General features: G+C 44.9%; 1 protein-coding gene across 1 annotated transcript in view; it reads left to right on the top strand.

Annotated features, from left to right (window-relative positions):
* Nucleotides 1-4,623: 4,623 nt before the first annotated feature.
* Nucleotides 4,624-23,410, top strand: part of Ephx2 (epoxide hydrolase 2) — a 37,796-nt gene continuing 19,009 nt past the window's right edge. Inside the window, exons 1-6 of the mRNA XM_029541344.1 lie at nt 4,624-4,841; nt 11,210-11,294; nt 16,011-16,170; nt 18,207-18,397; nt 19,493-19,615; nt 22,961-23,029. Coding sequence (XP_029397204.1) covers nt 4,741-4,841; nt 11,210-11,294; nt 16,011-16,170; nt 18,207-18,397; nt 19,493-19,615; nt 22,961-23,029 — 729 coding nt within the window. The 5' untranslated portion in view covers nt 4,624-4,740. The remainder of the gene's footprint in view (nt 4,842-11,209; nt 11,295-16,010; nt 16,171-18,206; nt 18,398-19,492; nt 19,616-22,960; nt 23,030-23,410) is intronic.

Raw genomic sequence — 23,410 nt, 5'->3', positions numbered from 1 at the left:
CGGAAGATGCTGTAGAAAGGTTTGGGGGGGATGGTTATAAGTAAGAAGTTTCTTTGTTGGCAATGACAGAATATATGTGTGGGCCCATGGCAGCTTGGGGAATTGAACTCATGAAACAAGCAAGAACAATAGCTGCAGCCCAGGTGGGAGCACAGGACCAGTCCTATGAGGACTCTGCTCTACAGCTGACCACTGAAGCCATGGGGTCTGTACCGTCCCTGCCCTCACAGGAGCTGATGGAACTGCCATTCGAGACCCTTCTCTCGTGTCCTCCTTTGGCTCAGAAGCTCCCATGTGTCCTCTAGACTGATGCCACTGAGCTAGTGAGCCTGGCTCACAGGTCTTTACCTAGATTCACATCAAGCTGGGAAAAGAGTGGGTGGACTTTAATTCTGTGGTCCAGGCAGCTTTTCTATCAAAGCTCATGGGTCTGTATCTGAGCTATATCCATCTTACAGCGTTCTTGTATACAGGCCTGGAGTTTTCTTCCAGTCACATGAGCAGGAAAGGGGATTGTTAAGAGGTTTAGGGAGGATGTAAGAAGTCAGTTCAGAGACCCTACTGCCAGGGGTCAGAGAGAAAACTCTGGATAAAGGCAACGGGCACCAAGCCTGAGAACCAGAATTCAATCTCAGGATCCCATATGGTAGAAGGCCTAGAAACTCTATAGCCAAAAACACCACTGTAAGAGTGGTCACATCATGATACAAGTTTCAACAAAGCTATTTCTGGGCTATTCTCAGGTACCAAGTCCACTCAGAACTAGACTATAGATGCTCCTCTATTTCAGCCTCCACAGAAAAACCAGATGCTTTCACTCACACCACTGATGGAAGAAAGTTCCAGCACATACCCCCTGTTCCCTCAGGTCATCCATTGTCATGTCTAGTCTCAGATAGAGGCAACAGAATCCTTGTCCTATGACCAGTCTTGGGTGCGAGGCTTTGGGAAATTGCAGCACCCGTGGAGTCTACCACAAGAAAGCAGTGAGCAGAATGTGAGAACTATCCTAATTAGAGAGAAGCTGTTTGAAGGAGCTGTGTGGCTCTGAATGACGGATGCAGCTTCCTATCTGTGGGTGACCACAGACACTGAACAGCTGAAATAGTGACGGACATTCCGCGTCTCAGTCCTCTGGAAGCAACTGGCCCTGTTGGGAATTCAACGGTCCCGTGAACCGCACTCACCAGTGGCTCTTACCTTTTGTCTTACAGATGTGTCCCAGCTGCATACAATAGTACATGGTTCATAGTAAGTACTTTGTATATATTTGCATATATTTGTTGAATGAACCCAAGGAAATTCCCACTAGAAATAGCACACGATCAACAGACTAAGCATCAGGCAGAATATGGACTCAGTGCCTCTGAGAAGTTTGAGCTCGACTGAACCAGTCACAGTCGAGAGAGCCCTCAATGTAAGTGCCTCATCCAAAAAGAAATCAAGCAGGGTGGGAGGAGGGGATGGAGAGGCGCCGCACTGGTTAAGATCACTGGCAATTCTTCCATCTGGATTGCACTCCCTCACCACCTACATGGTGGCTGACAGTTATCTATAGCTTCAGTTCCAGGGGACCCAACACCCAACATCTTTCTGCCAAAACAACTTAAAACCACCTCCTTAAACCTTCTTCCTTAAATTATTTGAATCAAATCAAGAATGTTATAAAGTCATTAATTCATCTAAACAGCATTAATTCGTGAAAGTTCATCTTCATGTTGATCTGCAGGAAATGTACCCAATAGGGTGGGCGGATGCCCAGGACTCGTCAGGCTATGTAATGATAGCAGGGAAGTCACATCAGCAGGGAGAAGCAATCCTGGGAGGAAGTCTCTCAGGCTGTGCCTCCCCAGAGTGCACCCACTGCAGCCATGGAAACAGTGGGCCATCTTCAGGAAACTCACTTGCTTGACATAGCCTGTCCTAGATGGCTTCTGTCAGTTGGCGCAGGGCTCACCACAACATGAGGAACTGTATTAAAGGGTCACAGCATTAGGAAGGTTGAGAACCACAACCCTAGAGGCTCCCAGAGAGTTACTGGTCTTTGGTTTCTGTTGAAAGCTTGAAGAAGTTGGTTCTATCAGTAGCAAAGAATCATCATCAGCAGCAATGGGGGGTGGGGGGGGGGAGAGAATGAACTTCTCAAGAGTGAAGGCCAAGATGCCAAAGCAGTGACCCTTTCTTCCATGTCTTTTTATCTGGGCCGCTACCAGAAGATGCCACCCACATTTCGGATAGGTCTCCCCTCACCAACTAAGCTGATCAAGACAACCCATCCCCCAGATATGCCCACAGTCCAACCTCATCCAGTCAAATGTCCATTCTGAGTTGTGTCAAACTGACAACTAAAGATTTCCATCACACTAACCAAGGGTGATTGCTATTTGTAGATGGAATTTCATTTTTCAAGACTTCATAGTTTCCTTTTTCTTTTTCTTTTTCTTTTTCTTTTTTTTGGTTTTTCGAGACAGGGTTTTTCTGTGTAGCCCTGTCTGTCCTGGAACTCACTTTGTAGACCAGGCTGGCCTCGAATTCAGAAATTTACCTGCCTCTGCCTCCCAAGTGCTGGGATTAAAGGCTTGTGACACCATGCCCGGCTCATAGTTTTCTTTTTAAGGAGTGGTTTGTGAATTCCAATTTTTGCAACCATGCTTTTCTTCTTTGCTTTGTAACTGTTATAAACACATTCATTTGACCTCAGTAACACTCTACCTATCAGGATGCAGAGGTGTGAAACAGAAACCACTGCAGCTCTTTCAAACCCATGGTGTATTAACTATGAGTAATAGGGAGGTGTGTTAAATATTGATAATTGTCAGAAGTATTAAATATGAGTGATGAGACAGACATATTAAGTATGAATCATGAGGTAGGCCAACAAAATCTCTGAAAGGTTTTGTTTCCAGGCAGCCAAATCTTTAAGAAAGAAACACCACCAGGGATCTAGAAGCTGCCACCTTTGCCCCAGTCAGCTGACTGGGAACCAAGTCAAAGCATGTGGCTCAGTGGGTAAGCAACTCTAAGGACATTGGATGGAGCAACTGAGCCAAGGTTTGTGTTACATAGTAACATGGGAATCTCCTGGTTTGGGGCCAACTTTCTACTATCATAGCAATACCAGAGGTTATTAGCCTAGAGAAGGAAAGGGTGTTTTCTGGAAATGTCTTCCCATCAGTGGTTGACCTCAATGTCCACAGCAACAGCGCATAACAAAACCTGTCACCTCAGGGACAGAATGCAAGGGAGAGGAAAAAAATCAGTGGCCAGGGTCCCAATATACTCTTGAAAGACATATCTACAATGACCAGAAGACCTCCCTTGGGCCTTCAACTCTTCAAAGTTTGGCTCCCTACTAATAGTGCCATTGGTTGGGGGGGGGGGTCAAGTCTTTAGAGGAGACGTAAGCAAATCATAGGCTCTTGGAAGGAGCAGTTGTTGAAGGTGAGACCAAAGCAGAGTTCAGCCTTAGTCTGGTGCTGTGGAGGACCATTCCATGGTCAAGCAAAGTTGTTGGATGTGTAAATCTAGAACCCAAAGAAAAGTCTGTCAAGTCAGAGATTTACAAGCTTATATACAGCTGAGGCTAACACTGAGCCCGGCACCTTCTACCTCTGCATCTGGAATGATGTAATTACAGGCAGACAGGACCATACCCAGTTCAGGTTCTCTTCTCTATTTGCCTTCAGGCCCAGGGCCATCTCATTTCTTTCTTAAACACTCCATCCCACTACAAGCACTCCCCAAAGACCCTTTCTGTTCTCAGGGCAACACTCCATATTTTCAGCCAGTTTCTGCTTCTTAGGTGTGAATCTCAGAAAACACAAACTGTCCCAGACAAGACTTGAGGCAAGAAGAAGTGTCTGAAAGGCTCACAAAAATTAACCCACAGTAGGGCCATTTTCCACCACCTAACAGGCAGCAAGCAGAACAAAGGAAGAAGTCAATTCCCGGTTTCAGTAAGGGAGGCAGCCTTTCGCAACAGCCTTGGACTAAATGGTGGATTTGTTAATTAGCTCATTAATAAGGGAGGTTTCTCTTTTTCCTCTTAACTAGGGAGAACACTGGGCCAAGGGGCAGGAAGGTTCCAGAAACCTCCAAGAAGCCCAGCTCACTTTTAAGCAGTATTATTTCAAATACAGTGTACAAAGGGGAAGCAGACTTGATTCATTTCTTCTATTCCTCAAGAGAAAAAGTATTCTGGGTTGGCACACCAGGGCAGGAGGCTGTCTTGCATTCCAGAAACACTGCTAGAAGAAGCAGGCAGATGTGAGGGGGTTGCAAAGACATGGACCACATTTAGAGAAGATGGTCCACAGATCCCAACATACATGGGGTATGCTAATCAAGACCAAATCCTAAAGGAGGAAATGTTTGGAATATCCCCTCTCCTCCCACCTGCCCCCTCAAGAGCCCTCTCTCCCCATACCAAGCCTGTTTTCAAACGGTCAAAGTCTGAGAATTGAGGAGCCTTGGCAGGGTTTCCAGTCCGTAGGCTAAGCAGGAAGAAGTGGCCAAGACCAGGATTGACACTTGGGTGGGACATCCAGCAGGAAGCTCCCGGCTAGGCAGCCGGTCAGTAGGCAGGGCAGTGTCAGTAGTGGGCGTGGCGTGGCGTGGCGGGGGGCGGTGCTGAGCCTGGCGCGACCCTAATCTTAGGTTCCCGCAGCCAGTCTCTCCACTCTAGGCCACAGCCTTCCAGTTTCGTGTCTGTGTCAGCTTGGAGCTGCAGCCCGGGCCGCCATGGCGCTGCGTGTGGCCGCGTTCGACCTTGACGGAGTGCTGGCCCTCCCCTCTATCGTCGGGGCTCTCCGCCGCAGCGAAGAGGCCCTGGCACTGCCTAGGTAAGGGGACCCGCGCTGGGTCAGTGTCCCACCTGGTGCCCAGTCCACATGTCCAGCCCAGGTTTCAAATTGCTTTCCAGGTGAGCCTGGGCAAGATCAAAATCACTACCTGGTGTTAAAATGCCAGCGTGCACGAGTAGATCTATTGTCCTAAATGCTAAGTTATAACCTTGCTTTAACAAAAAGTCCTTCATGAAAAGAGGCGTTATTAGGCTATTTGCTGCCGGATTAATGCTACTGAACTGGGTCTTTAAAATATCCGCCGCGATTTACAAGAAAGTTCAGTCCAAGGCCAGAGTTACAGGAGAATTAGGGCAAGAGGAGTTTACAGAAATGTCCCATAGCCCAGGGAAAGAGGAACCTGGGAGGCAGTCGCTAATATCAGAAAGTAGTAGCTCAGATTCAGACGGGGGAGGGAGGAAGCAGGGAACAGTAGAAAATGTCTGGAATAAATATATCAAAATATCCAGACGTGGGACTGGAGAGACGACTGAAGTTAGAGAGTGCTCTTGCTGAAGTTTTGAGACCCAGCAACCAAGTCAGGCGGCTCCGGGGGATCTGACGCCCCCTTCTGGCCTCTAAGGATACCTGTATGCACAGATGCACACACGAACACATAATTTAAAGCTGTTGTTTAAGACAGGGTTTCTCTGTGTAGCCCTGGCTGTCCTGGGACTTGCTTTATAGAGCAGGTTAACCTCGAACTCAAAAGAGCCGCTTGTCTTTGCCTTCCAAGTGCTGAGACTAAAAACGTGCACCCCCACCCCCACCCCCACCCCGCTACATATAATTTAAGAAGTAATAAAAATAATTTGTTAAAGATCCAGACATCACTAATTGTATCTGAGTTCATGTATAATTTTTTTCTACTTTTTTCTCTTTTTATTTTCCAAACTTTCAGTTTAAAAAACATGTTTATAATCAGAAAGGAGGAAAACATACTTATTTAAAAAAAATAAGAAAGATCACTCTGGTATCACCCAAGGAAAAGAACAAATGGGTAATTTCAAATTATCACTGAGGGGAAGAGGCATAGGGCAGCTTGGGTCCGGAGATCTGCCTCATTTGATGATTCTTGAATTCTTATGATAACAAAGGCCAACATGGATTAACCTTAATACTATAGAAATCATGCGAGTCAACCCAAAAGATGCAGAGACCAGCTTGGCAGGTCGGTTCTCTGGTTTGATCACACAGTAGGTGGCCTCAGCCTTGCTTGATCACACAGTAGGGAGCCTCCCTGACTGAGTACAGTGTTCCTAGGCCCAGTGCAGCTTCCTCCCCCTCTCTGTCTAGTCATGACTTTGTATCTTCCTTAGCTGCTGTTCTGGAAAAGTTTCTGTCCCAGGGTGAATAAACACATCAATAACTAAGAAGCATAAATAAACAAGGGGTTACAAAGTCTACCTCAAATGGCCACACTGCCAGCTAATTAGAATTTGACAGAGAACGACATTTGAAAGTGAAAAGCCACCTACCCTGTGCTTGCCCAAAAGGAGTCCTGCATTTGGGTGGGGAAACTGAGGAAGGAATGATGAGCTAGTTTCCAAGAAATGTGCATACAAATGTGCGTGTGCATGCAAGTGTGCGTGTGCATGTATGTGTGCATGTGCATGCATGTGTGCATGTGTGGCTATATTCGTTTTTTGTTTTGCTTTTGTTTTTTTTTTATCTTTTTTTTAAATTTAATTTAACTTTTTTTTTTTTTTTTTAGATTTATTTATTTATTATATGTAAGTACACTGTAGCTGTCTTCAGACACTCCAGAAGAGGGCATCAGATCTTGTTAAGGATGGTTATGAGCCACCATGTGGTTGCTGGGATTTGAACTCGGGACCTTTGGAAGAGCAGTCGGGTGCTCTTACCCACTGAGTCATCTTACCAGCCCTTAATTTAACTTTTTTAATTATTCATTTTACATCCTGCTTACTGCCCCCCTCCTGGTCACCCCTTCCCACGATCCTTCCCCTCTTCCCCCTCCCCTTCTTCTCTGGGCAGCTCCCCCAACCCCCAATCCCCAGGTATTCCACCCTGGCACTTCAAGTCACTGTGATGTTAGGTGCATCCTCTCCCACTGAGGTCAGACAAGGCAGCCAGCTAGTAGAACATAACCCATGTACCGGAAACAGCTTTTGGGAGAACCCCTATTCCAGTTGTTTGTGGCCCGCATGAAGGCCAAGCTACACATTTGCTATATCTGAGAGGGGAGGCCTAGGTCCAGCCCATGTGTGTTCTTTGGTTGATGGTTCAGATTCTGAGAGAACCACAGGTCCAGGTTAGTTGACTCTGTTGGTCTTCCTGTAGAATTTCTATCCCCTATGGGCCCCACAATCCTTCCTCCTGTTCTTCCAGAAGAGTTCCCTAGCTCCATCCACTGTTTGGCTTTGCGTGTCTGTGTCTGTATCTGAGTCAGCTTTCGTGGAGCCTCTCAGAGGAAAACATGCTCCTGTCTGCAAGTATAGCAGAGTATCATTAATAGTGTTAGGGATTGGTGCTTGCCCATGAGACGGGTCTCAAGTTGGGCTGGTTATTGGTTGGCCATTCCCTCAGTCTCTGTTCCATCCTCTGTGCCTGCATTTCTTGTAGACAGGATAATTTGGGGGTTGAAAGTTTTGTGGGTTGGTTGGTGTCTCTCTCGCTCCACTGGGGTTCATGTCTGGATACAAGAGGTGGCCTCTTCACATGCCCATTTTTATGTGAGGGTACGTACGGATGGATGTTTTATGTGTGTAAATGCATGGCAACCTGCCTTTTTTAGTCATCTCTCCTGTTAAGTAAGATGTTGCCTTTCACTTGGAATTTTGGGTAACGGTTAAATTAGCTGATATGTAAAGTGAATGGGCAGCGGTGTTCTTGATACCTGCTATTATTTACCAAATCCTTCATGATTAGAGAGTGATGCATTTCGAATACCACTAGATGATACTTCACACACCTCCGTTGTGACCATGGTCAGGGTTGTTCACAGGTGCCATGTAGAATAGACCACAGCAAAAAGAGCTGAACTCAGGAGGTCAGAGTGCAGGGCTCTGAGCTTGTTTACCCTTCAGAGATGCGAGCTGATTCTGTAGGTTTCAGAGAGTGAGGAAAAAGCCTTTTCCACACACTGGGCATTTCCATCCTGCCTGCAGACATAACAACCCTGCCCATACAAGTGACCAAAGCTCAAGATCCCTGGAAATGTCCTTGCGTCTCTAATTATTTGTGTTTTGCTTTTATCAGCCCCCTGTATCTCTTAATTCACCAGTTTCCTTTTCTGTCAAGGCCCTTTCACTTCTCGCTGACTTGAAGCATTCTGTAGTTTGTACAGTGCTCAGGGGCTGGTGAGATGGCTACGGCGTCAGAGGTGCTTGCTATTCAAGCCAACCGCCCGAATCCCATCTCCATGACCCTTGTGGTAGAGGAAGAGAACTGACTCCCTCAAGTTACCCTTTAGCCTATTCATGTGCATTGTGACATGTATGTGCATGTGTGCCAACTACCAGCCTCAGCTTGGAGAGGGGTCCTGAGGAAGGGGTGTTTGGGAGCAGCGAAAAGAATGACACAAAGTAAAATTGTACAAGCTGACAGCCAGTGTTCTGTTCAAGACAGTTCTCTCTGGGCATCTTCTAACAACTCATCCAGATAGCCCATCTCTCACAGACCAAAGCCCAGTCTTTCATTTACACAGCTATTCAGTCATTTACTTCAAGTTCCCTTTTGATTATCCCACAAATCAGCATTCCCCCTAATTCTTAGTAAGAGACCACAAGTACATTAAAAACAAAACAAAACAAAACAAAAAAACAAAACACTGCGAATGAATTCAGAGATCTGCCTGCCTTTGTAAGCACAAACAATAAACTTAGCTGGGTGGGATCTTGCCCTGCCATCACTACTCCCAAAGTCTCTCTAACTCCTCTCTTAAAATCTTTCTGACACACTGGTTTATAGTGCAATTGCCTCTGTTCTTTTAGGTCCATGAAATCCCTCATATAATTCATATTGCATCCTTATATTTTGCATCTAATAATAGCTTCTGGCGTCCAACTCCACTCTGATTCTTAAAACTGCAGGGCAACTGCTAAAGTGCCTGCAGAATATTACTACAGAGAGGGCAGTGTTCTGACACTGGACTGAGGTGGTATTTGCATTGCTCTGAGTTCACTATGAATTGTTGGATGGCAGGTTGAAAACGTGTGAATTTGATGTCAATCGTACCATAATGTGATTATTCAGAAAACACTGTTGGCAAAAGTGGGGCAGAGTCATTACTAACACAAGAAAGTTGATGAAGGTCACAGATGTATTTTTGTAGATGCACAGAGCTGCGTTTACCTGAGAGAAGGCTAGTCTGTTTAAAAACAAAGCAAGACAACAACAATAACAATAACGCCATTATAGTCAGAAACAAACTACTGAAGTAGGAGATAGTTGTTCTCATGACTGGGATAGTGAATAGTTGCAATGGGCTTGGCAGTCCCAGCTGATAACAGGCAAGGCGTGTCCGTTTATTAGAGCTGCTGAACAAAGAACACAGATTGGCTGGCTTAGCAACAGTGTTCCAGGAGGGTGGAAGTCCAGCTTTCAACAAAGTTGATGTCCTGGTTTGCTTTTCTTTTGCTGTGATAAACACGGTGGCAAGAAGCAACTTGGGGAGGAAAGAGTGTGATTGGCTTACAGGTTACAGTTCATCTAGGGAAGCCAGGGCAAGAACTGAGAGCAGGGAGAACCTGGAGGCAGGAACTGGGACAGAAACAGTGGCAGAATGGTGCTTACTGGTTTGCTATTCTTGGCTTTCTCATCTACCTTTGTTATACAACCTAGGGATGGCTCAGCCTACATGCTGGATTCTCCCACATCAATCAAGAATCAAGAAAATGCCCTGCAGACATGGCAGCCTATCAGTCTGAGGGAGGCAGTTCCTCAATTCTCTTCCCAGATGTGGCTAGATTTGACAAAAAAAAAAAAAAAAAAAAAAAAAAAAAAAAAATATATATATATATATATATATATATATATATATGACAGGACAATCTTCCCCATGTCAATGTTAACACACAAGCATATCCCTATAAGTAATACTCATTTCATTTCTTGTACTCAAGATCTCCATGTTAATATCACAGTATAAAATACAGCCCGGCTTTTAAAAGTCCTGTTGTCTTTAAAAATTACAACACGTAAAAGTTCAAGATCTCTTTAAAAATAGGAAGTCTCCACTGTGAGCTCCTATGAAGTTTAAAACAAATTACATACTTTCTTATTCCAGGAGAGAAGAATCAGAGGACAGTTGCAATCAGATCCAAGAAGAGCCAAACTCCAGCAGTGTAACTAGTTCAGTGTCTGGCATCTGGGATTCACTCATGATCTTCTGGGCTCCAAGGGCTTAAAGACTCTACCTCCCTAGTGCTGTCAGCTGCAGCACACACAGTTTGTCTCAAAGACTCAGGCTGGCTCCACTCCATACCTGTCCCTGCCTACGTAGCTATACCGTGGTCCTGGTACTTCTGATCTGTTGTGGTCTCCACTACAACTGATGCTAGTCTCCCTGCTGACTCTGCCACACAATGCTAAGGTTCAGCTGCTTTCCACGGCCCCTTTAATCTGGCAGCTCTCACGTCATCAAAACTAATACCGTTGGAGAGGCTCTTATACATTACCAAGTTTGGCTGCCAGTTTGAGACACAGCCTTGCCCTCCTGCTGGCCCCAACCACAGCCTCTGTGTGCTGATCCTGATGAAATACCTCACAGAAGATCTAATCACAGTGATTCTGGCCTCTTGGTAATCGCATCTGATTCTTCAGTCCCCAGCCATAGATAGAGGCTTCATCTAAAATATCACATTAGGTTTGTGACAGTTGGTTGCTTCCAATGACTCTCTCCTTGGCTTGAGGATAGCATCATCTCTGTATGCCCAAGAATGTTCTGTGCTCTGTGTGTGCCTGTGTCTAAGTCACCTCTTTTCATTAGAATACCAATCATGTTAAATTAGGACCAGCCCCAAAGGTCTCATTAGCTTCATTATCACTTTAAAGATTCCATCTCCAAATATAGCCCCATTGTGAAGTACTGGAAAATAAAACTTCCATGTAGGAATTTTGAAGGAGAGATATTTCAGTCCCTAACACAGGAGATGTTTTTAGAAATTAGAGATTAAGGTAAAATAGGGACTATCTGTGCAAATAAGTACCAAGAAAAAAAAATGTGCCTTTTGAAGAATGTGAGCTAAAAATGGCTATATGTGGACAAACTTGACTTATATAGACCCATCCCTTCTGACAACAGTTTGTCTACAGATATAAATGGCAGCCCTCTGTCCCTTCCATGGGACACATGATGAAGCCATCAGATAGTTGGTGATGGTGCTGTTCCTTATGTCTTCCAGAGACTTCCTGCTTGGTGCTTTCCAGACGGAAGTCCCAGAGGGACCCACTGAGCAACTCATGAAAGGGAAGATCACATTTTCACAGGTAAGGGGGCGCTGTGTGGACCCCTGAAGGAGGTTCTCTACATCATTACATTTCTGCCCCATCCTTCAACTCCCTGTGGGCATGTCTTCCTGACTCCTGCAACCTCACCCCTATCCCCCATAACTTACAAAGTAGCAAGACACTGAAAGGTGTGTTCAGAACTGGGTTGTTGTCTGTCTGGGTCAACCTGAGGGACTTTTCAAGCCTTGAGGAACTGTGACAAGAAATGATGACAACTAGAGTAGCTATTTCAGGACAGGACCACTCAATTAACTCAATAACTATAGAGTAGGGGGCTTTGGAATCTGGGACTGGGGTTTGGGTTTATAGGCCTTACTTACAGATCAAGACCACAGCAAGTTACTTAACTTCCATTGTGCTATCAATGAAATGCGGTGATGATATCACCCATGTCTGAGTGGTGGCGAAGCCTGGGAATGCTTAGTGTTGTGCGTTTCACTCAGTCAGTGCCAGTAAACAGTGTTCCTGGTACTAAATTCTCAGTTGGATTTTTAATAAGGTAGTCATGGTATTCACAGCTGTGAATTCACAATTAGTGTGCCCATAAAGAATCTGTCTATAAGCCCACAGTTCTTTTTAAATCTACTTGTTGAAAAGTTGTATTATTATAGACGTTTATTATGCCATCCGAGAACGTGGGGACCACCTTAGTGAAAAGAAAGATCATAAGAGACAGAGGATCAGGGTATCTGCCGAAGATAGTGTCTCCTATATGTGACATGAAATCTCAGTATGGCTGCCTAAAGAAGACCATTACAATGCTAGCATCAATTGATATGACAACACTGATGGAGGAAATCTCTCAGGACCCCACCCCTAGGTAAAGAGCTATGGACAATTCTGACTGCTGAGAGCAAGAGTCAGTTCTAGGGAGGAGTCACCCAACTGATTATCCAATCCCTGGTGGTCATCCCTAAACATAAGTACATACATACATACATACATACATGTGCACATGCATGCTCACACACACATGCATACATATGCATACATACATGCATGCACATGCACACACACACATAAACAAACTAAATTGGAGGGAATAGAGGAAACACAGGAAGAGTTGCAGGAGTAGCAGGGAGGAATGGAAATGCTATAAGTCCAATACTCTTGCATGACATTTTCAAAAATTAGTTGAATTAAAAAATATACACAAAGCATTATGAAAATCCCAAGATGGAATCCATTACTTTTTGTGCGAATTTTTAAATTAATAATAATAAAATAAAATTTAAAAAGAGAAAGAAAAGGCTTACCCATTGTAGTATTGCTGAGAACGTCACAGTTACTTTACCATACATGCACACATACACACACACAAACACACACACACACACACACACACACATACACGACAATGAAGGACTGTTGTGCCAATGCCATGGAGAGCAACTATCTCTGAATCTTTAACAGATAAAAATGTCTTCAGTAGCACTATTTGGGATAGGGAGGGGATACCATGTATTTTCCATGCCACAGGGATGGTTTTGGAGTGAATTTCCAATAAGTAGCATCATGACCTGCAACTGATTCAGACATCCTGAGCAAGTTCTGTTAATCTAGAAATTTGCTGGGTTAGAAGAAGTCTGAGAAACCCAATTATAGCGGGATAAACGTGCCCAAAACTTGAATTGTCTTTAAAAAACAAAAACAAAAAACCATATTTGGAAGCTGTTCTCATTTGCTTTCTATTACTGTGATAAGCACATGACCAAAAGCAATTAGGAGGAAAAGGATTCATTTGGCTTACAGGTCACAGTTCATCACTGAGGATAAGTCAGTGCGGAAACTCAAAAACCTGGAGTTGGAAACTGAAGCCGAGACCATGAAGGAGTGCTGCTTCCTGACTTGCTCTTATGTGCAACTACCTTTCCTGTAGCATCCAGGACCACCTGCCCAGAGGTGGCATTGCTTGCAGGGGGCAGGACTCTCTCACATCAATCATTAATTCAAAAACTGCCCCACAGATTTGCATACAGACCAACCTGATGGAGGGATTTTCTTACTGAGGTTCCTTCTTCCCAGATGACCCGATTTGTCTCAGATCAAGAAAATACTGCCCAGCACAGAAGTGAACTTTGCCCCTAAACTCCATTTATTTGAAGTATGAAAAACAGAAGGGTGCACACAGCATAGATTTCCAAACTGAACAGTTTTTAGCACCAGGTTGAAAACCATAGCGAGTGAGATGGGGTCTCCTCTATGTGACTATGGACATGACCATTTCACAAGCGGCTGCTTAATTTTCATCATTCTTATCTGTGTGAGCATTGGTACAAGGGGGAACTTTGCTGTTTGGCGTCTTCTGCTCAGCCTTGTGTATGTGTTGTTCGAAGATGCTACTGCAGGCAATTAGCAATAGTTTATCCTTGTGGCTACTGGGGACCTACTGTATGGATATACCCCATTCTTTGTAGCTATCCTGTTTAAATGGATGGATGCACTTCTGGGTAGTCTGAGATGCTCATGAATAGCTTTGAAATGGAGCATGTGTGCTACAATCCATCTGCAGTGAGCTTGCTAGAACCATGCCGTAGCTTAGGCTGCTATTGTAGATATGCTACAGAAATCTGGGTGACTCAAATATCGGATATTCACTTCTTGCTCTTCCAGGAGCTGGAGAACACATGGCATCTAGGGAGGGTGCTCTTCCTGGATTCCAGTCAGCTCTCTTCTTGCTGTAGCCTCATAGTAGAAAAAGCAAACTCCCCAAGCTCCTGTGTCTTGTTATAAAGGTACTAGCTCCAGGTATGGGGACTCCACTCTCATGACTCAGTCATCTCTGAAAGCCCCCACCTCCAGATAATATACACTGAGAACTGGGGCTTCAACACATACATTTTAGCAGGATACAAATGTTTAGTCCACCGTAAGCTGCCATAGTAAAAACACAGACTGAGTATCTTAAACAGAAACTGAGAAGTTATAGATTAGAGTCCCAGACAGATTGGTTTCTTCTGGGGTTTCATATTGCAGACAGCCAGTTTCTCACTGGCTCAATATATGACTTTCCTTCTATGTATGTGTATTAGCTTTAGGTTGCTTGAATAAAATGCCTAAGGCAATTAAGTTATAAAGGGAAAATATTTATATAGCTCACAGATAAGAGTCCTGTCCAAGATTGGACAGTTTCATAGTGCTGGGCATCTTGAACAGGCAGTACAATTTACATTATGGACCAGTTAGAAGAAGAGAGAGGCTGGAAAGCTAACATCCCACAGTCCCCTTCAAGCATGTACTCCCAATGGCCTAAGGACCTTCCACCCCCTGTGTCTCCCAAAGTCTTCATCCCCCAACAATAGTGCAGTCCTTTGGATTAAACTTGGAAGACAGTATCCTTATTTAAAGATAGCATGGAGCCATGTCCAGATTTCATCCTCTAAGGATACCCATCTTATTGAATTGAATCCCAATGACCTAATTTAACCCAACTCTCATCTTTAAAACCCTTGTCCCCAAAAGTCATTCTGAGGTGCAGAAGATGAAGACTTCAATGTTCTAGTTTTGAAAGGACATTTTTCATTCAGCTACAGTAGTAGCCATTTGTGTAGTTTCTCTTTGAAGGTTGGATGTTATCTTAATGCCTGTGGCTGCTTCTCCAAGGCATATGTTAAGATTCTGACCCACAGCCTTAGGCTGTAGAGCCTTCAGGTAGTAACTAAGTCAGGAGAGTACAGACCTTCAGAATGAGGTTAGAGTCCTTGGAGAAGGAACCATAAAGAGTAAGTTAGGCTCTTCTCCTTTGAGAAAAATAACCGATTCTATCTATGACACAGACAGCTGTAATACCCAAAATGAATTCAAGACCACCCAGTTCCTTCTCCCTTTGAAAAGGACTTTCCAAACTGTACTAGCAGACAAAGTGCAGAGCCAGATAAGGAAGCTAGCTGACTAAACTAATGTCAAACATAGTTTTAGCGGTCAAAATGACTGAGCCTACAGCTGCCAAAACAATATCAGCTGTTCTCAGAGAAATAACCGTAACAAGATTAGCAGTTCTCCTGCCCCCCACCCCCCACTGAATTCTGACAAAGACCACAAACCACCCTGATCTTGTTGCAAGAATTCCCCTGACGTTAATAGCTGTGATGTTAATAGCTGATCCATAAGTTCAAAATGTACTATTATTTTGCTGACCAAATCATAATAACCTACCATGGGGGCAAGCAAAGTGAGGGACTAGGCCAAAGGGTTACTTAGTCACTATACAAACCAACCAATGCCTGAAAGGGTTACTTGCTACACCAATGAAAACCCTGTTACCCAAATCTGCCCCTTACAAAGGTATAAAAAGTGTGTTCTTTCTTTGTTCTGGGTCTCTCCTCTGGCCTGCGTGCTGAGAGGCGGTTCCCCCAACATGTTGGATCAATAAAAATCCTCATGCGGTTTGCAGTGATGGCAGTGGTCTCTGTGGTCTTTGTGAGTTAGGGTCTTCTGACGAACTCCAACACAGCAACTCTGTCTGCATCATGACTTTGGTCTTCACAGACTTCAGAATTGTGGAAAAGGAATTTGCCCCGCTTCTGGGATCCCCAGCTTCTGTTATTTTAGTGCAGCCCAGGCACGTTCATCCATTTCTTTCAAGGAACATGTTTCCAGGGTTGGAACACACACATTTGAACTTAGTGGTGCTGCCAAACCTCCAAGGTTGCAAACACTGACTCTGCTACCCACCCTCAACTGTCTGCTTTACAGTGGGTACCACTCATGGATGAAAGCTACAGGAAGTCCTCCAAAGCCTGTGGAGCCAGTCTACCTGAGAATTTCTCAATAAGTCAAGTATTCAGCCAAGCCATGGCAGCAAGAAGCATCAACCGCCCCATGCTTCAGGCAGCCATTGCTCTCAAGAAGAAAGGTAAGAGTCCTATACTGCCTATCCCATGGCTCAACTATACCAGAGCCCCTGAAAAGCTGAGATCAGAGCATTTGTTTCAAGGTCAGAGCATATTGTGTTTCAAGGTCACAGATCTGAAATACTCTTAAAGCAAGCACCAGAGCATATTTGAGACATGAGACAACTCTGTACTGTTAGGATACCTGGAGAAATGATATAGTTGTATATAATAAAGCAATTACCAGTAACTGCCTTATGAACAAAATCCTGCCCTTTGGTTGGTACTGATTAGTATCAATAATTATTCAAATGAGCAAAATATTTGCTTTTAAACTGCTCTGATTTTTCCTGTATTTGAGTGTCAGTCTTTGGGTGTCAGAATGGTACTAGGAGGTGGTGTGAGTTGAGATGATGTCATGTGGTCTAAAACACAAGGTCAAAACCATCCATTAGCAGGTATTTTATTTTAGCGCCTGCCTCTTCTTCATAAGCATCAATGACACCATCCACATTAGACTTACATCACTGTGTTCAAGGCATCTGACTCAATCCATCTGTGCTGCTATAACAAAAGACCCAAGGCTAGGGAGTTTATAAAGGACAGATATTGCTTCTTATAGTTCTAGAGGTTGAGAAGTACAAGAACAAGAGACCTGTGTCTGAGAGGGCTTTCGTGCTGTATCTCACCGTGCTGGGAATGGAGAGGGAAGAATAGAGTGTGGATGATGGGGAGACGAGATATCCCACCTTGCAGACTCAGTTATTTTACAATAAGCACAGACTTCCTTTCCTGAAGGCAGAGCTCCCCATGCCCTGATCATTTTGTTAGCCATTTGCCTGCTGACCCTATCATAGTAGGAATTAAATTTCCAACACAAGTTTTTGGGAGACACATGCAAGCCATGTCCCTACTTCTTCTCTCACCATCGGCTTATCTGTGTCTTGTTTCCAGTGTCTCCTGTTTCTTGCCATGGTTGACTGGGTGCACAGAGCCAGGAGGTGATGCTGTTTCTAGGAGATGATGCTGTTTCTAGGAGATGATGCTGTTTCTAGGAGATGATGCTGTTTCTAGGAGACGAGGCTGTTTCTATTTGGGTTTCTCCAGTTTTGAAATGGGAGTGAGGTTCCTGATGGTCAAGCCAAGTGGTTTTTGTAGAGGGAATGAAGCCCTCATGCTCACAGACTAGAAATGTTAAACATGCAAGGTTGTCTCTTCAAAGGAAGACACATACCTGTTTTCTGCTGGCGATGCTGGGAATGAATGTAGTTAACAGCCTGGTGGCCCATAGTATCTGGAGGGCCAGCCCACATTTGAATTCCCCAGACTATTATATCGATTTCAGTCACTCTCCCTAGGCCCTTACCTTGAGCTTTGTTCTGAGTCAATAGAACCCATCTTTATGGAAGAGGCCATGTGTACTTTGTGAAGAGTTTCAATGTACACATGTCTTATGCTTTGTTTTACACATGGGATTGAGCTAATTATTATCAGGAAACATTTTCCAAAATTGTGCTGTGCTTAAAATATGCCTAAAATAAACTACCTGGTGTCAGACTCTAGAACCAACATGTGCTACTGAGTTGCTTTAGACTGGATTTACTTCTTGCCTTCCCACCATGGAGTTTTCATTAGTTTTCATTAGCATTGGACTTCACTGTGAGTTCTGAGTAATATGTGCCATGTTCATCTATCAATATGGGATAGATAGGTCCTTCCTGCCAGCCACAGAAGTGGAGAGAACCACATGAGCTGAGGAAACTTAGACACCCTTATAACATGAGACAGTAGTGTCAAAATGCTGATGCTCACATGGTGAAGAAGGAGAGACTGGTCTTCAGAAAGCTCCACGCACAGGACTGTGCCAGGAGGTGCTCATGGGTAAGGTGATTCTTTCTTAGCTCCTCTAATGAAAGCTGTGTATGTAGAGATTGGAATCAGTTAGCAGGAGCCGCAGTAGGAACTTCCCCATTCTCAGAAGCCCCTTGGAGGTACCCAGAGTATTGTGGGACAGAGCTCTCTCGATAGCTGATACAATCTCTAATAACTTCCTTCTCAGGATTCAAAACGTGCATTGTCACCAACAACTGGCTGGACGACGGTGACAAGAGAGGCAACCTGGCCCAGATGATGTGTGAGCTGAGCCAACACTTTGACTTCCTGATAGAGTCCTGTCAGGTCGGGATGATCAAGCCTGAGCCTCAGATCTACAAGTTTGTACTGGATACCCTGAAGGCAAAACCCAATGAGGTTAGTAGGTACTCGCTTTCAGAGGGAAAGGGTATCCCAGAAATCTTGCAACAAGGGAGCCACTGAGTTTAGAGCCTGGGGTGCACTTGGGGGCTGGCAGCACAGTCCTAGGCCATTCCTTTTGAGTCAGGAGGGAGGTTTTTGACACGTAGCTTAGTCCAGATGTTCCATCGACGTAGCCCTTCCGTGACTGTAGGTTAAATCGTATGCTGTTAGAGCAGCTGCCCGAGTTTATTCATGAAGAAACAGAGACCCTGGAAGATTTTGCCAAGAACATGAAGCTAGTGAGAGTCACCCCACAAAAGGGTGATCGGGGGTGGATCTCTTTCTGCCATGCCTCCTGGTCCAATCCCTGTCCAAGCGTCACATCCCACTTGAATCCTGTCTCTGTCAATTAAATGACCCGGGAGTCACTATGCTGAAACACTATGTCTTAGTCCGGGTTTTTATTCCTGCACAAACATCATGACCAAGAAGCAAGTTGGGGAGGAAAGGGTTTCTTCAGCTTACACTTCCACATTGCTGTTCATCACCAAAGGAAGTCAGGACTGGAACTCAAGCAGGTCAGAAAACAGGAGCTGATGCAGAAGCCATGGAGGGATGTTCTTTACTGGCTTGCTTCCCCTGGCTTGCTCAGCCTGCTCTCTTATAGAACCCAAGACTACCAGCCCAGGAACGGTCCCACCCACAAGGGGCCCTTCCCCCTTGATCACTAATTGGGAAAATGCCCTACAGCTGACAGTGACTCCCAGGTCATTTAATTGACAGAGACAGGATCTCGTGGAGGCACTTCCCCAACTGAAGCTCCTTTCTCTGTGATAACTCCAGCCTGTGTCAAGTTGACACAAAACTAGCCAGTACACACTATATTAAGCTCTCCTACTCTAATCTTAAAGGGTAAAGGAAAGGTCCCTCTTCTTCATGTGCTAGCCCTTCCTCCTGCCACAAGATGCCAGACCTAGACCCCTGTCCATCCCTGAGGGTCCATGTTCTTCATTTCCTCACCATAGAGCTGCCCCCGGTCCTGTTCTCCTTCTGAGGTTCTCTTCACACAAAATGCTTTCTCTAGCTGACGTCTATATTGTTTGGGTCCAGGTTGTTTTCCTAGATGACTTTGGAAGTAATCTGAAGCCAGCCCGTGACATGGGGATGGTTACCATTCTGGTCCACAACACGGCCTCGGCTCTGAGAGAACTGGAGAAGGTCACAGAGACACAGGTAACTTTAGGTCTGGGCCAATTCTTCATCCTTGCCACCCATGATTCAGGAAGTCCACACCCCCGACCAACATCTATTCATTTCCTTCTGTGCAGACAGTAAGCAGGAGTTTAAACCAACGTTTGGCAAGCTAGAAAACTAAGACAAGAGAAAGGCACTTCAGGCTCAGTTGGCAAGTGTCTATCATGTAAACATGAGGTCTGAATGTGATCTCAAGCTCTGCAAGGACTCTGGGCCCAGTGGTACATGCATGTAATCTTAGCACTGGGGATACAGAGACTGGCAGATCTTTAGAGCTCTGACCAGAGTCTAGCCAGTTAATACACTCATATTTGGAGATGCTGGCATCTAGAAATTCATCATATGTGTTTCAGGGGAAGACACAATTCAGTTTATTATATAACAGCTTACCTCTTCAATAAATTAATAGATTTGTTTAACACAATAAATCAAATAAATGTAATTAATAAGTAAAAAATGTAGAATAAACAACACAAGACCTGAAGTATCTTGCCCAAGCTTAGCTTGTTCTCTCTAGGCCTAGAAGTCTTACAAGCAGAGGGGAAACTAAGGCCAAGTTGAATCAGATCATCCATCCTCTCTGTTGCTAAGTTTATCCATTCCTCCCAGCAAGCTAGATACCTATTCTCCATCCTTCCTTTCTTACCATCGGTTATAAGGAGGTGATTCACTATGACCATACTTTGGGCTTTGAATGAGTAAGTTTATTAAGAATATAGCAAGCCAAAGTAAAAGAATAAATACCAAGAGATAGATAGATGATAGGTAGATAGATAGATAACAAAACGTCACCAAATTGGGTGCTCAAAACATCTGGTAGAAATCATTTGGGAAAGCCCATTTAAGGGAGCCAATAGGAGTTTCTGATAGAGTCCCAAGCAGAGCAGAGTGTCCCCTGTGGTGAGGCTTCCAAGAGAAAGAACAAATAGCAGACAGGTGACATAATCAAGCCAGGGTCTTATAAACATCCAGCAGAAACCGACTGGGGAGGATGAGGACATTAGCTGGAGCTCTCAGTTGAGCTTTCTCTCCAGGGCTGAGCTTCCCACAGTAGCAGGTATTGTTACATCATGTTGTAAACAAACAATATATATATAGCAATTCTGTGATGGAAATGGTTCACCTTCTTCTGCCTTAGTTAGGGTTTTCATTACTGTGGAGAGACACCATGACCAAGACAACTCTTATAAAGGACAATGTTTAATTGGGGCTGGTTTATAAGTTCAGAGGTTCAGTCCATTATCATCAAGGTGGGAGCATGGCAGAGTCCAGGCAGGCATGGTGCTGGAGGAGTTGAGAGTTCTACATCTTCATGGAAAGGAAGCCAGGAACAGACTACTTTCAGGAAGCTAGGAGGAAGGGTCTCAAAGACAACCTCCACAGTGACACACTTCTTCCAACAAGGCCACACCTCCTCATAGTGCCACTCCCTGGGCCAAGCATATTCAAACCACCACAACGCCTCACTGTTTAAGAACTTGATGCTTTTACTCCTGGGTTGCTCTGCTTTTTCTCTCCCCCTCCCTGTCACAGAATTAGAGACACAGCACAAATACAGACTGGGGGCCTTGGAGAATACTTTGAGACAAACATGCTTGTGGGGGGTAGGGCCACCCCGCTTCCAGAGCCAGCTTCAGGGTGCGCTCCAACAGTATCTGACAATTTCCCAGTGTTCTGCACATAAAGGAAGCTACAGGGGAGAATCACTATTATGTCCTCGTCTCCAGTACTTTAGAGCTGTGGCAAAATGTAGTGAGCCGAAAGTTTACTGTCTTAGTCATTTTAAAGTGAGCAGTTCTGTGGTGTTAGGTACATTCAGAACACTGTGCAATCAATTCTATCCACCTCCAGACTCTTCCGTTTAAAAAAAAAAAAAAGCTTGTACTTGTTAAGAAATGACTCACACTAAACTCTACTTTCTATCACTAAGAGTCTGACTTCTGAGTCCCTCGTATGAGTGGAATCGCATACTGTTTATTTTACTTAGGGTTCATTCATAGTGTGGCATGACCTGGGTGGGACTCCCTTTCTGATCTGAGAAGCATCCTCTGTCTTTAACAGTGGAATAAATTCTAGTTTATGCCCCCGCTTTAGAAGTTAGATAGCAGAGTCATGAAGAACAGCTTTCTCAGGACTAGCTGGCAGGTGAAGCCGGGAAGGGTGGTAACCTGCACAGTCGAAGCTCAGGAATTAGGAGACTTACCTGCACATGTGCTCAGTAGCCCATCCTATGATGTTGATGCTTTGGGAACTTACACCTGTAAGGTAAAGAAGGGGGCATTCTGGAACCTTCCTCCTCACCTAGATATTTTCCAAAGGTAGGTCAGGGGAAGCCCCTGGGTCTCCAGAGGACAAGGACAAGGACCAAGACACAGACTGTTAAGGCCTGGGCTCTCTGAAATCTACATACTGAAATGGCAGTGCCTAGTATCTCCAAATATGGCTGGATTTGAATACAGGACCTTGGAAGAGGTGATTAAGGAAACAGGAGACCAGCAAGGGGAACTGGAACCTAATGTGACTAGTCACCATGTAAGAAATAGAGACTAAGCCATGGGCACACAGAAGGACACATGAGGAAGGACACAGAGGGGCATGGCCATCTATAAACATAGATCTCAGGAGAAACTGGCCCTGCCTACACCTTTGTCTCAGACTTTTGTCCTTTCAAACTGAGGAAATAGCTGCCTGTTGTTGAAAACAGCCACCCAGCCTGTGGAACTCTATGGTGAGAATTTGAATAGTCTAAGGCAGCCCTGAGTGGGGCTGCAGCTCACTAAGAGGCACAGAGTAGGGCTGCAGCTAACTGCAGGGAGATCCCTTCCTACAGAGGCATCACAGAGAGGCAGCATCACCTGGCCTGAACCTGGTTGCCATCTGAGGACTTCTGTGGAGGATGATCTGAAACCACAGAGATGTACAAATCTTGTGGTTTTTCTGGCTCATATGATGTTCATTTGGCAGCCCTGGGGCCTTTGTGGAACACTGCCAGTCATTCGGGGACTTGAGATGACAGAGGACCTACAGTCACCAGCTGAGGGCTTTCAAAATCTCATAGGATGCCCAGTAAAAAGATGGAGGTGAGGGTGTAGAGAGTCATATGTGGATTTTGTTGGCTTGACCAGGGCGCTATGCACTCCTGTCTGTGTTCCATCGGCCAGAACTCAGTCGCAGGACTCCAATGACTGAGACAGCTGATGGAGCCCAGCCAGGTCCGATCTGGACCGGGTTGATTCATGAGGACCATCAGGATTCACTCGAGGGGTGGCAGAGGTGATATCTGGGATCTTACACTGTCCTTCACTGTGACCATCATACTTTCAGTTTCCTGAGGCCCCACTGCCAGTCCGGTGCAATCCAAATGACGTCAGCCATGGATATGTGACAGTGAAGGTAAGTCAGCCAGCTTCTCTCTGATGACAAGACATAGATGATATGTGAAATAACAGGGACCACTGACTTGTCAGTCCACAAATATACAGATGGGAAAACAAAGAGAAAAAAGCATGGTATATGGGCGGAGCCCTTAGTGCAGCATATACTTCTGATTGGCCAGGACTCAGTCATGTGACTACATCGACTATTACCAGGGGAAGGCAAGTCTAGAAATGCCAGCATATTTCAGGGAGAAGGGATAAATAAAGCAGACATTAGAAGTCCTAATGGGGCCGGGTGTGGTGGCACACGCCTTTAATCCCAGCACTCAGGAGGCAGAGGCAGGAGGATTTCTGAGTTCGAGGCCAGCCTGGTCTACAAAGTGAGTTCCAGGACAGC

The sequence above is a fragment of the Mus pahari genome, chromosome 8 (genome assembly GCF_900095145.1).
Source record: "Mus pahari chromosome 8, PAHARI_EIJ_v1.1, whole genome shotgun sequence".
In the NCBI taxonomy this organism is placed as follows: domain Eukaryota; kingdom Metazoa; phylum Chordata; class Mammalia; order Rodentia; family Muridae; genus Mus; species Mus pahari.
Note: the sequence above shows the minus strand (reverse complement) of the source record. Positions and strands in the feature narration are given on the sequence as shown.